Source organism: Cynoglossus semilaevis, chromosome 3 (assembly GCF_000523025.1).
Source record: "Cynoglossus semilaevis isolate Cse_v1.0 chromosome 3, Cse_v1.0, whole genome shotgun sequence".
Taxonomy (NCBI): domain Eukaryota; kingdom Metazoa; phylum Chordata; class Actinopteri; order Pleuronectiformes; family Cynoglossidae; genus Cynoglossus; species Cynoglossus semilaevis.
This window is the reverse complement of record NC_024309.1, coordinates 4935027-4948545: the sequence shown is the minus strand read 5'-3', so window position 1 is coordinate 4948545 and position 13519 is coordinate 4935027. Positions and strand designations below refer to the sequence as shown.

Below are 13519 nucleotides of genomic sequence, written 5' to 3'. Positions count from 1 at the left end.
TCAATATCTGTTTTTGAAGCTGTTGAAAAACCCAATGCACATCAAACAACAGCAGGTAATAACAGAGATCTTTGTTGATTCTATATTATTAAGGCATAAACCATGTATTGATCTTAAAAATCCATCCTTTATTCCTTTGGACAACCATTTGTCTAGTCCAAAAAAAAAAAAAAAAACTTCTTGCGATTTCTTTGGCACCTCTTCATGTCTTACACCATAAATTCTTCACCTCGCAGCCAGTGAAACTGCAATATATCTCCACAGGGCCAACATAAAATCTGCAGTAACATAGCTGTGGACTCTAATATTTTGAAGTGTGAAGTTTAAAATATGTTGGGACTTACTGACTATAGAGTTAAAAAAGCGATGCTATTTAAGTGCGTTTTTCCTGCATCCACATATAGGGTTCTATAGAGTTTTTTTTTTGTTCTTTTATATAGAGGACATCGAGTTAAATGTGTTTATTTAAGCAGTAACAAGTGATAAAGCAATAACAGAGTTGAACATTTCAAGAGCTTGGTCATCACTTTAACTCACCTCAGATTTGCCGCGGCTGAAGCAGGCTCCCTTGGTGAACTCATCACAGTGCCACTCAGCCTCCTGTAGAGGCAAAGCAAAGAAGTGTGAGGCTCTCCAAAAAACCATCACACAGAAGCAAACATCATATACATTTGGAGTCGCTCAAAATAACTCAAAACCACTTTTAAAGCCATTTTGGGAGCCCAAATAAAACAATGCCTGGCTCGTGGCTGTGGTTAAATTCCCACCTTTCTGAAGCCATTTTGATGTCTAGTGACTCTCTGAAATAGACCTGGCTATAAAAACACAACAGAAAACAAATCCACCCTGTGCCAGTGCAGTTACCGGTGGCAGCATTGCTGTTGTCTTGGCATCTACCACTGTGGGTGGAATAGATTACAACAAGAAAGGCCAGTGCATTTGTTAGGCATTACATCTTAACTATTCTCTCAGTCTTCCAATCACACAGCCACACTGAAATGCATCAGTGTTTCAAAGCCGCACTAAATGCAGACACAGAATCCAATTAAGGTGCAGAGGTTTTAAAAATGAGTGGAAAGCAGAGAAAGAGTGGAATGCCAGTTTGATTAATGTTTAAGGGAAAAGGAAGGAACTGAAGTCACAACAGGCGAATCCCCAGAGGAGGATGTCAACTGAATTTACATGTGAGAAAGAAACAGAAGGATGGCTTGAACATTTTTTTTAATCCAGGAGGGAAAAAAGAGAGAAGATATTAAAACCCTGTCTCATCACCTCCTGATATCAAGACACATCCATGCTTCAGTTTCTAACCATTTAATTTCAGTGTGACCTCTGGGGAGCTGGCAAGCTTCCTCATTGATAGGAGTTATCTATTTACGAAATGAGCGTTGGCCTCGGGAATGGATTGGGGCACAAAGGTACTTGACTGACAGGCTGAAGTAGCCCATAGTCCAAGCTCTGTATGACAAGCAGAGTTAGGGACATTTAACAGAAAATTGGCCACGGTGAAAGTGCATTTAACAACAAGTGTTTCAAATAACAAGACAAGCAATCTTTTAAAGCTACTGTAGGTCTCCTCAGCAGAGTCAGTGATCCAGTCCTCTTTGAAAACTGCACCTGTGCATTCTCCATTTTTCAAAGTTGCTTATGACATGAGCTTATGAGCTTTTTTTGACCGATGTTACTGTGGTTCTAAAGCTTTTTTGACCGATGTTACTGTGGTTCTAGTGTCACTTGGCTTGACTGATACATTTGATACTGTTGAAGTGTTAGGATTTAAGGAGTGTCTCTGGACGGCCTGCAGTCATATCTGGGACTTCAGGACTTGCATAGATTATTTTCCCAAATAGTGGAATACACCAAGATTCAATTGTTGGTTATCTCTCTCCACACTTGGTGTCATTAATCGAACCAAGACCTTAGAGGTTGCTACAACAGCAGTCCTTATTCCCGACGCAACCCAACATGGAATGGGCAACAGGGTGAAATGGAACTCGGAACCTTTTGCATTACATCCTGGAATCCTACCGCTGCACTATTTTATATTACAGTTTGCAGAAGGATTTTAATCTTAGTATATGAGCTATTTGAGATTAGACTCCTCAATTAAGACGAGTTCTCTGAGTCCCTTATGGAAAATATTTTGGGGATTTTGTCTGGGTGTTCTTAACAGAAAGAAATTGGGAGTAGAATATCCTACAAGGACATAAATGTACACATAAGCAGTAGAACGAAAAACTTGGTGTGTGTGGAGGATTAATGGGTAATGGAGTGTATGAGTGCTCGCGTGTGTGTGTGTTCCCATTTCTGACTAAAGCATTCTGCATCTACGGTGTGTGGTCACCATCACAGACACAGCTACAATCGTTCCAATCAACAGACACACATAAATACAAACATACACACCAACATGCAGAAGTGGTTTTACTGATCGCATGTGGAGAGAAAGATCTGGCCAGCAATCGTTCTCATTTCTACCCAGTGTGAAAATCAATCATCATACGATGCAAAATTGCAGCTTGAGCCCACATTAATGGGAGCAAAGTGGTTTATTTTATCATTATGGCCTTATTATGTCTTTTATAACCATTCAACATGATTTTAAATGATTTTTCAAAACCCACATATTCGGAGACATCGACTCTATGGCTGGTGTAGACGTTTGTGCTCGTGCTGCACTGTAAGTGGAGGCATCATTGACCACTGAAGCTGCGTTATCTGACTGCACTGCCTCCGATGGTGCAGATTAAAGAACAGAATCACGGCGGTGTCATTACGATACATTAAAAGCTCGTTCACTTGCAATTGTTCAGCCAAAAGATCTGCCCTGAACTAAAATGTTTCAAAAGCTTTATTAAATCATCACTTTTAGCATCATCAGTGCCACAAAATCTCCTACTAGTGTAAGAGTCGGCCGTGTGATTACAGCCAAATGGTCTTTGCTACAGTTGTACAGTAAAACCTAAACAAGAAAATACTTAAAATAAAGTATGATCTCCTGCAGTTACTGCATGAGTGACCTTTGGGCAGCACGTCATGTAGATTCATACTGATGTGACAGATTAATGAGAAAAATTGACTTAATGTTCATCACACCCACCGTCTAAAAGGACCTTACTAAAAATATCAGACAAAAAAGGGAAAATATTTTTGTTTTTAAAGCAAAATAAATTTACTTCAGTAAACTGGGAAATCCAATAACAGAGTTCAACACAGGTAATTTGTCTTGTGATATTCAGTTATTAAAACTAATTCTGAGAAAGCCAGACCTTTTCTAAAGTGTATAATTAAGTTAAAATAATTCAAAAACAGAAATGGAAAACTTTAATTAAGGCACCGAGGAATGAATAGGGCGACTTTTACAGTCAATATTTTTATATTAACAGAAGACGCGACATAGAAGACAACTACATTTTATTTATTCTAATGAATGCAAAAATTGTGACATTAAAACGGGTTATTAATAACGCTTAAATGAAAGTCTTGTAACATTTTGAAAAGGTTGAAATTATTATGGCTGGTTTACATTTGTCTGTGTGTAGGGTGATAAAATTAATTAACTTTAAAGAAAGTCTTCAATAAGTTCTTTAGGCAATGGTTTAGTACCATATTACAACAGCTCAACAGAAAGACACATTGATCCAAACAAAAGGCCAGAAAAGTTGCACAGTAATGACATGATTGGGAAAATGGTTTGTCGGTGGTAAGTTGCCACTGTGTAAATACTGCAAAGACTTGGCAAAAGTTAAAAGCATTTCCTTACCTTTGTAGTGACTTACTAAGGTTTATCCTGAAGCTAGTTTGCTGTTTCATGTTTTTGGCAACCATAATGTTGGTCGTGGTAATCATACTATGGCATACTCTGTCTCATTTCCTCTGATGCTACTGATGAACATATTAAACCTACAAAGTCTGAGATAAAGTCTCTTTAAGATGCAAAAATGTACAGTAGACTAAAGCCGAGGTAACTCAGCACAGTTGATAAACGACAGGTTTTGTTCTGAGAAACTGCAGAAAAAAAAAACAAAAACAAAAACAAAAAAAACAAAAACCCAAAACTGAGGCAGAAACCTCAGAGACGAACCATTGTCCTCAAACATCACATCAACCCTCAGAAAAAGGAGCTATTGTGACCGCAAGGTGGGTGTAGAACAGATACTAGTGGGCAGGGAGGGAGAGATAGGCACAAAGAGACAAAACTGAGAAGGGAAAATTTGAGACAAACAGAGCAGAGAAAAAGAAACGAGTCTCACTAAGGACTCAGTCACTGCAGGGAGACAGAGTGGGCAGAGCGAGGGAGTCGGAGAGACGGTGGGAGGAGAGTGGAGCTGAATTCCAAAACAGTAATGTTTCCAGACATGTTATTGAATACATTAATACATTTTGCATAAAGAGTGTCAAGAGAACATGCCCAATGCTGACAGCTGCCCTGCTTTGGGAAATGACAGGCTGTGCGGCGGTGGAATGAGAGTGAGAGACGGACGCATCCCGCGGGGAAACACTAATCTGTCCTATGAATGGCTGATATTACCTCTTGATATGCGAGTGTAGTATTGACTATCAGGAATGATGTCCAATGATAGAAGCTGCTGAAATATTTACACTTAAAACTGGTCCAAATGTGGAGCAAGTACATGACACATCACCGCATCGCCATAAAACTTGGAGTCGGCGTCAAAACGCTCCTCGTCTGTGGTTAGTGCTCAGTACATTTACATCACATTTTCACTTAAAGACACGCTCTGATATCACAGACAGGACTGGGATCTGCATCACAAACACCACTGGAGCCTTTTTATTCCATGCATTTAAATGGCCGAGTTACCGGCTCCTAGTAATTGAATTAGCAATGCTTCCAGAGCTATGGAGGATAGCTCCTGTTAGCGACTGATTAGCAGGGCTAATTGTCTGTCTGATTAAGTGTAATTGCAAAAGACAGGCTGGTGAAATACAACAGGTGATACGAGAGAAGGCTCTTTTGTTTTCCTCAGAGTTTCCTTCCTTCTTTATAGCATGACAATACGAGGGAGGGCGAAAGAAAAACGGTCGTACAATGTACATCTCAACACCGCACCGTGTCTATTGCCAAGGCGAGCTGTTATGGATAGCATTTTCTTGTGCCAGGGCTGGAGGAAGAACGGGAGGGAGGGGCTGGAATGAATATCCACTGTTTTTTTCCTCTGGTGCTACATTCAGTGGGGAACAGTGCCACAGATCCTCTTCATCCCAGAGCTTGCTGACTGAATAATGTTGGACCACCAGGCTGGTTAGGTTGAAACTCAGCGCCTGCATCCTGTTACAATTCAGCCCAGGCACAGCAGGCTCATATTGGATTTTCAGAGGGAGGGGTTCTGATTGGCTTGCAAGTTAATAAACACTTAAAGCTTTGATATGAAAGACACTTTGAAGCATAAATGTAAAGTGTCTTGTTTGAGAAGGTGTCCGTGGGTAAATTTGGAGAGATGGGGCTCCAGGGCACCGGGGACATTGTATGAAAAGCACTTTGGCATAAAACAAAGCTAAGAGGAACATCCAGCAGGCAGAGTCATTCATCAGCCCCAGGAACAAAATGCAAAATTGAATACAATGCAAATGCAGAAGGTCCCAATTCATCAGTGTTTGTCCTCTCTCCTTATTGGGCCATGGAAGGTGCATAATGGTGATGCCAGTGTCAATTCGTTCGCCCAAGGTTGGTAGCAGCCAGGGCAGAGAGCAGAATGAAAAACGGAGGAGGGCAGAAGGACACAAGTGAACGGAGCAGAGTTATAGCTGGACGTTCCTGTCGTTGTAGGAGGGATAATACTCTCTGGCTCTTCTTTTATTTAAACCACTTGGAGTCACACTATGGTTTATATTGCTACAACTTAACAAAATAAATATATTTACATTTCGCTGCTAGAGTTCCTTACATTTGAGCAGATTAACTATTTTTTAAAGCCATCTGACTCCATGTGTTTCTGCACATCACAGAGGTGACAGTGGGGGTTGGGTTAAAGGTCATGCACATTAAGCGGTGGTTTCTATCCTTGGCCTTTACCCACAGAGACAATTCAATCACTGAATTGTTTCACAGTAAAGAAACTCAGTATAAGTTCAAGTGATTTACTAACTCTAACTCTGGTTTAAAGTGGTTTGAGGCATGAAATAAAGTAAAAAATAGTGGAGAATAAAAATCATGTGATGAAATCATTTTCGGTGTACGTGACTAGTCACGTGACTTCCTGTATAGTTTCACTATCCCGTCATTCAGATTTCTTCTCATTCGAGAGATAAAAATCCATAAACTTGAATCATTGTGTACAAACTGGAACTCAATATGCACACATTTATAAATAAAGCAATGAGAGAACCATCTATTTCTGTTCTAAACAGTGAGCAGATCAGAGCGGACGGTAAGATGACATCAGAGGAAAAAAAACTTTTAAGTACCAGATATTAACTCCAATCAAGGACAGGAGAAGGGTCGACCCTCACTCTAAAACCTGACTGCTCCCACTCCAGCCCACATTAGCATTCAGCTGGAGTACATGCTAACAAGCTCATTCGATGTCAAGGATTTTCTACTTATACATGATCCTACACTTTGATCCTGAAAGTGATGCCCTGTTGTGTAAACCCTCCATCAGACGAACCTTTCTATTCCTTATAAGTGACTGAACCCTCTCTTTTCCCAGGACATGAAAGAGCAAAACTGAGAGGGTGGCCTCAGAAGACACAGAACTAATGAAAGCAAAAAAAAAAAAAAAAAAAGTTCAGAGTAAGCACGGCATCAACACATTTAACAAAGGTCCTCCTTTTCTTCTCCTCCTGCAGTTCCTCGGCTGTCCTCTTTTTTCCATCCACCTTAAGCAAGGCATTTACTGAGAAGATTATAGTTTCTGGGGCTCAGACTCAATCGATTTCCAGGACTCGGCTCGATATGTGCAATACACTGGGCTGGATCAGTGGTGTTTAGCTATTGCCACGAGTGTCACTACATCCTAACCCCCCATAATACAATGGTGGGACTGTCAGGTATTCACAGTTCATTTAGCTCCAAGAAGAAAGCTGGGAAATCACTCCACTAAGTCCTGAATACTATTTCACTGCCTCTATGCATAATACTACGTTAATGCCCGCCTCCCCCACGGCGCCCCCATGTTCTATATGTGTTAAATATATTCAAGATAAATTGAGCCCATCATCAATCATAAAGTAATTATATCACCCTCTACTGTAGGCTTTTTGTGTTAGCCTCAATCATGCACTGTGCTGTGTCAAACCACACCCAGCCTCCCTCTTGGTGGTAGCCATGCAGGAAATAATGGCTTCCATTGAGCATTATCTGACAGGGCTGATGCATGGGAATGGGGGTAAAATCACAAAGACAAATGTGGGCGTCGTTTATTGATGTTTTCCCTCCTTTTGTGGAAAAAAGAAGACTCCTTTATTTTCTTTGAAGATCTGTGCAACTGAAACAGAATGCACTGAACTTCTAAGACAGCGTGTGCCTCCAACTTCGTTTCTTTGTTTGCCAAAAACTTGCCCACAAGTCTGTCACAGCCACCTGGCAATAACAATTGGAAGTACATGTAAACACAGCCGTGGAGGAAACTGGATCTCTGTGTGATTACGTCTCCAACTTAATGCCAAAAGAATAAAAAAAGAAGAACTCTGAAGTGCCGAATTTCAGCATTTGGAGTTATCTTCTACTTGACTCAGTCACACATAAATCTATAACCTTTGACCCCAGTTTTGGCAGAGATTGTCAGATTGAATTCTCTCAGGAAAAGACAGTATTAAAGAGTCAATTTTTTTTTAAATATCATTGATTTAAAAGCATGAGCCAAATGTGGGATGGGTGAAAGAGAGAGGAGAGGCTGATTGGGTGCACAGAAAGGAAAGAGTAACTATAAAAAGCATCTGTGTCACAGTCAGTGGCCACAAAACCCGAATGCCTGCATCTTCATCTCACATTGGGGGGTTTCCTCTGCTCTCTTCCCTCTGTCTGTGCTCTGTGAATTCTCTCTCTGTGTGAGCTGCCCTGTGTCACTTCTAATCCAAAAGAAAAAAGAAAAAAAAAGAAACTTCTTATTTCGTTTGACAATTTTCCCTCATCTCTACTTTCCATCTGGATTTATATCAACACTTCTGCCTTTACTCCCACTTTTGTTCCAATCCGTCTCATTCTTCCGTGTGTGTTTTTCTCCCTCTCCTACAGCTTTAGAGGGTGTAAATGTCTGACATGGTGTCAGAACCTCCAAAGAACCCTGCTGCTGCCACATGTCACCGTTGCATTTTGACTTGATGACCTGCACAGTGTTTTGGCTTTTGGGGAAAGAAAAAAAAATGACAAGTTGCAGGAAATAAAATAGAACAGAAATATCCGGGGGCAGAAGATGAAATTTGGGCTGAAAAAGGCATTATTGCTTCCTCCACTTTCATGCTAAGTCAGGACACTCGTCCAAAACTTTTCAGGAAAATCCCAAAGTTATAAAGCTTTCTATCTGTAATAGCTTTTCTATTTATAACAATGGGATTTTTGCTTTTGTTTTCATGATTTTAGGACGAGGTGAAAAAACAGAGATGGTTTTAACTCTGACTGTTTTATAATTGGAAAAGTTTCTGGTGCATTAACTCACACTGCTGTCAACCCCATTCAGTCGAAACTCTGTTTCAGTGGATGGGTGGTGGTTCATGTGACCTGAGAAATGCTACACAATTTTACCGTGACAGTTTGAAGTTGCGGCAACTGGCAGCTTCATACTAAAATTAAGCCACTGTGTTGACTGCAGCAGACTGGGTGTTTGTCTGAGCAGACAGGTTTCAACTATAAGTTGATATAGGAATCTATTATATGTAAGTAGTATAGAAAACACACTCACCTGGATCAGTGTCAGGTCGTCCAAGTTGAGCCTGAAGAGATGGTTTCTGTAAAGGGAGAAAACAACAAAGTGAGTTGACGATGGAGCCGTTTACTCCGCGTGAATCATTTTTCAAACGGGCTTTGCCACAGCTGATAATCTGCATATGTGATTTTGCACAGATGTCCTTCCTGACACACCCTTTCCCAATTAACTCCACAAAGGACTGGCATTAGAGGCTGTGCAAAGAATAAGAAAAAGATGTTGATGGCAAGAGAAAGTTGCTCAAAAGCCAAAACTCCATATTTATACGTGTGTTCTCCCGGCACAGCTTTCAACTGAGCTTTCTGCGACTGTGGAGCCAACAGTTCAAAAGAATCTCTACCTACAAAAAACAAAACAAAGATTACATCTGGTGCAACCTGGCATCGATATAAAACAGCAGTCTGTTTTACCTTTAAATCAATGCAGCTGTCATCTTTTTTTATATTCACAACACGTTCTAAAAAGCAAATCTATCTATGGGGGCATTCATCTCATAATCAGTTGTGGTCAAGTGAAATTTCTGTGTTTCTAATCTTGGGGCAACAAACACATTGTCTGAAGTCAATGGGCCAGTATTTCACTGTTATCTTATCTTCGTCTTCAAAAGCTGGCAGCCACACTATCCAAAATGCAGCTAAACACCAGTAGTTCAGTCAGAAACGGCCGACGCAGCTTTAGGCAGACATGTGGAGCAGACAACAGAGGTCTGCTAACAGAAAATCATTCCAGCTCCACACATTTCTTTCATTTTCAAGCTCCAGTCTTCCAGCCAACAATGAGTCAAGTCAAGTCATGTGAGATAATTAATCAGATTTTATGCTCCATCTGGAACCACGAAATATTTTATGCAATTTTCCTTTTGGTTCCAAATATGCATTACTACGCCCTCAGATCTGCGAAACACGTGGATTTGTAACGTCTGCACGGTTCCCAGTTAAGTGGTGCTTGTACTGTAAAGCTTCCTAGCATTTGCTTAGGAAATCCTGACAAAAATATTTTTGTAAAAGCCTCATATGCAGACACCAAAAATATAAAAATGTAAAAAAAAGAGAAATTGAAAATGAATTTTTTTATTAATACTGTATAATATCGTATCTTATATCAAATCCAATCAAGAATGTTTAATACAAAATCTACATATATGCTAATTATAAAGACTGATTAAATTACTCTTGGACTTTTTGGTGATAACAGAAAATTATTTTATTTTTGACCTCAAATTTCTTTACATTTGGCAGGACTTGGTCCAAGCATCTCCTTTAATTGTAAGAAACAATGAGAGTGACAGAAATTGATAAATATTTCAGATTTATGGAGTTTTATTCCCCTTGAATGGGTCTCCAAACAAGGAACAAGTGAGGCATAAACAAAGGAGTTCACTGCACGGTTTTAACCTTTAGAGAAACCCTATATGTTATAGATATCCTCCTCAGGAGGAATGTGGAGTCAGGCTAAAGCCTCTGCTAAAACCATTCTACCCAATTATATGACTGAGATCACTTGAAACCTGACAAAAAGGACTAAAAGCTTTTTCTGTTTTAATGTGATTTTTTTGTGAAATGTCTGCATTATCCACATTTTTATCTTCGGGCCAGTCTTAACCAGCCCCCAGTTGGTGCTAACAGTATGAAATATCGAACAATTTGAGTGCAGTTTCACTGCAAAAACGTGGACATTTACACGCAATATGCCAAAAATTTTAGTTATGGTTTTTTTAACAACGTATAAAGTGCATTTCTTAGTATAATACGTCTCCACTGTGCTTTTTATTACGACAATATCTCAGTCTGGGGTTAAACTCCTCCAGTTTGTTGTGTGTGCGTGTGTGATCACACATTTACATACACAGACACACACATATTTTGGGCCCATGCTGCAGAGATCTATCAGTCATGTGAAGAGTGGCTATCAGCTGTGTCTCTGCAGCCCCCCCCCCCCGCTTTACTGTATTGATATTTGCATCGATCCTTCTTTCCTTCCATTATCACTCATACTTCCAGTGCAGCCTACAACCATTCATCCATCCAGCCCCCGTCATCTTTCGCGGTTGGACTCCAGAGAAGCGGAGCCAGCTCGGAGCATTGATCTTAATCTCTTGCTTGATCTCCTGAGTGCCGGAGACACAAGGTGTTGATATGACTGACTGACTGACAGCTAAAAATAAACCAACGGCAAAAAAAACTTTATATTTTATTATATTATATTATATTCTTAATGTTTTTCCGAGTTTGCTCACCTGTTCACCTCTGACTTTTTATCTGTTCGTGCCACACAGTTTTTTTTCTTGATTAGCTCTTTCCAGCTAGGAGCGGAGGCCGCGGTGCATTAGTAAATTCCCTGGGCTCAGTTTGTTTCTGTTTATTTTGCTGCTCCCCTTCCTGCTGTTATCTCCTGTTGCCGTTGTAGTCGGTTTCTTTCTATTGACAACTAAAGCCATTAAGAGAAGTGCAGAGTACACCTCATCTGGAATCAGGCAGCGTGAATACATACACCCTCTCTCCCTCTCTATTACAGACACACACACACACACACCAACACACTTTGCTTGACTTGACAAAGGCAATATACATGGAAACATTCTCCAAAGCTTTTGTTGTCTGACTTCTTTTGAAGGCGTCTGTAAAGAAAGTGATTATTGCTCATGCGTGGAAGAAAAACAGCAGAATAAAAGACAAGAGAACAAAAGGAGAAACCAGTGTTGCACATTCACTCAGCTCATACCTTCACACACTCTACAGGTGGTGTATGGAAATGCAATTGCACAAGTGTATTGTAGCAGACTTTTGAGTGACTTCATTCTTTCAGTTCCTTACTTTATTGTCTATGTGTGAGTCAATGTTTATACATTTACAACAGGTGAGGTTGTTGTTGTTATTTGCAGGTTCTATCATCTGGTCGGTGCAGGGTGAAAAGAAATCAAACATCAACAAAAAAGTCACTCTGGCCAAAGTTTGGTGTTTCTCCTGATAAGGGCTGACGCCGACCATCGGACGACTTCAAAGAATAAAACAGACCGTGATGACATCAAACCACTGCGATACTGACAATTTCCTGCTGCGTGATACAAGAGTGAAAGGGCAGCTCCAGACAAGAGACAGAAGACAGGAAAATGAAAGTCACGTATGGGTTACCTGGCTCCGACGATCAGTTCGTTCTGGCCGGGGTCGAAGGTCAGCTGTGAGTAATCCACCGTGCCCTCCGTCTTGAACTTGGAGATCCAAGGCTCCATCTCTGCCAAAAGTACCACAGGACACAACACAGATGAGCCAAACAGTGCTGGGGGCTTTGGACTGCAGTGCTGACTAAAAAGATGTTCAACTTTTTTTTTATATACCACGTGTGAATCATTTGGGTTCAGCACATTAAGGGATGTCTCAAAACTCAACTAAAAAAAAAACATGTTTCTTAGCAAAAAAAAAAAAAGATTAGATTCCAATATATATTATTGTTCAAAGATTTACATAGGAGTCAGGAGAAACATTTGTGTGTCAAGGACAATGGCAGAACCTGCTACATAATGTGTGACTCTGAGCCTTAACAATGTGTCAGGAACAACCATAATTCTGACTATTATAACAATGTTGGCTCTAAAAACCAATGTAGTTAAAAACAACGCTCACACCGAGACTGAAAAAACAATGGAATTGAGTTCTGTTGTCAGTAGTGCATAAAACTAATCAGCTACATATGATATCATGCATGCATTATCAGTAATTTTGTGACAATAAACATTCATTACAGCTAAAATGACACTTTTGAAGGCACGTGTTGAACTCAAGTACAACTAAGAATAATTTCATTTTCATTCTAGGCTAATAATATTCATCCATATTTTAGAAAGGGAAGAAAGTGCATTTAATTTTTAATCGACCTAACACCTTGGCAAATCATACATTGCATATTGAAAACAATATACATTGAAAATTATGGCGTGTTATTAAATTTGCACCGTTGTTGAGGATCAAACCACTTCACAGTCCATAATGTAGTTAATATTAGCATGGTGTCAAATGGATCCATTTAAACACTGTTACTGCATGAATATTTTTACACAGAAGTATTCTCCAAAATGTTTTAAACTCTTCAGTAGGAGAAGGAGTCTTCTTTTAATAAATGAATGGAAGTTATTTTGCCTGACAACTGAAAAAAAGACCATAACATTTTTCCATACAAATCAGAATACACTGCCCTATTGCTGAGGTCAATACTATTGTCTTGCAGCAGGGCTTTGTCAAAAGAAACCAGGGGTGAATAAGGAATGAAAGGCTTAGAGCTGTCTCCTCCTGATAAGGTCACTTGTTAAAAAAAAAATCATTTTACATGGATCAAAGTACTCAGACATTAATGGTTCCTGGGCTCCTTCTGTGGTCTTTAAAATCCACGTGACCAGAGCCGAGATCTGTCTTCAGAAGTGGAGCCCTAACAATGTGCAGTCGTTCAGATTTCTTATATCATGGCTCAGTGTGACATCCAGTTTGTTAAATGTCCTTTACAATGAAGAGATTACTGAGTAAAAGATACACGTCAGCACATGAAACACGAAGCGTGATGACCTCAGGATGGATAGCGTAGAGTGAGATCTTTTAGCTCGGTGACTACATGTAGTTCATAAAAAAAATAAAACAATAGGG

General features: G+C 39.9%; 1 protein-coding gene across 2 annotated transcripts in view; it reads right to left on the bottom strand.

Annotated features, from left to right (window-relative positions):
* Positions 1–13519, bottom strand: part of sema5a (sema domain, seven thrombospondin repeats (type 1 and type 1-like), transmembrane domain (TM) and short cytoplasmic domain, (semaphorin) 5A) — a 118844-nt gene that overhangs the window by 66119 nt on the left and 39206 nt on the right. For both annotated transcript variants that reach the window (XM_008307588.3, XM_025054394.1), the window contains exons 4-6: positions 12020–12119; positions 8865–8910; positions 538–600 (exon numbers count right to left, since the gene is read on the bottom strand). In XM_008307588.3, the coding sequence (XP_008305810.1) occupies positions 538–600; positions 8865–8910; positions 12020–12119 (209 nt within the window). The remainder of the gene's footprint in view (positions 1–537; positions 601–8864; positions 8911–12019; positions 12120–13519) is intronic.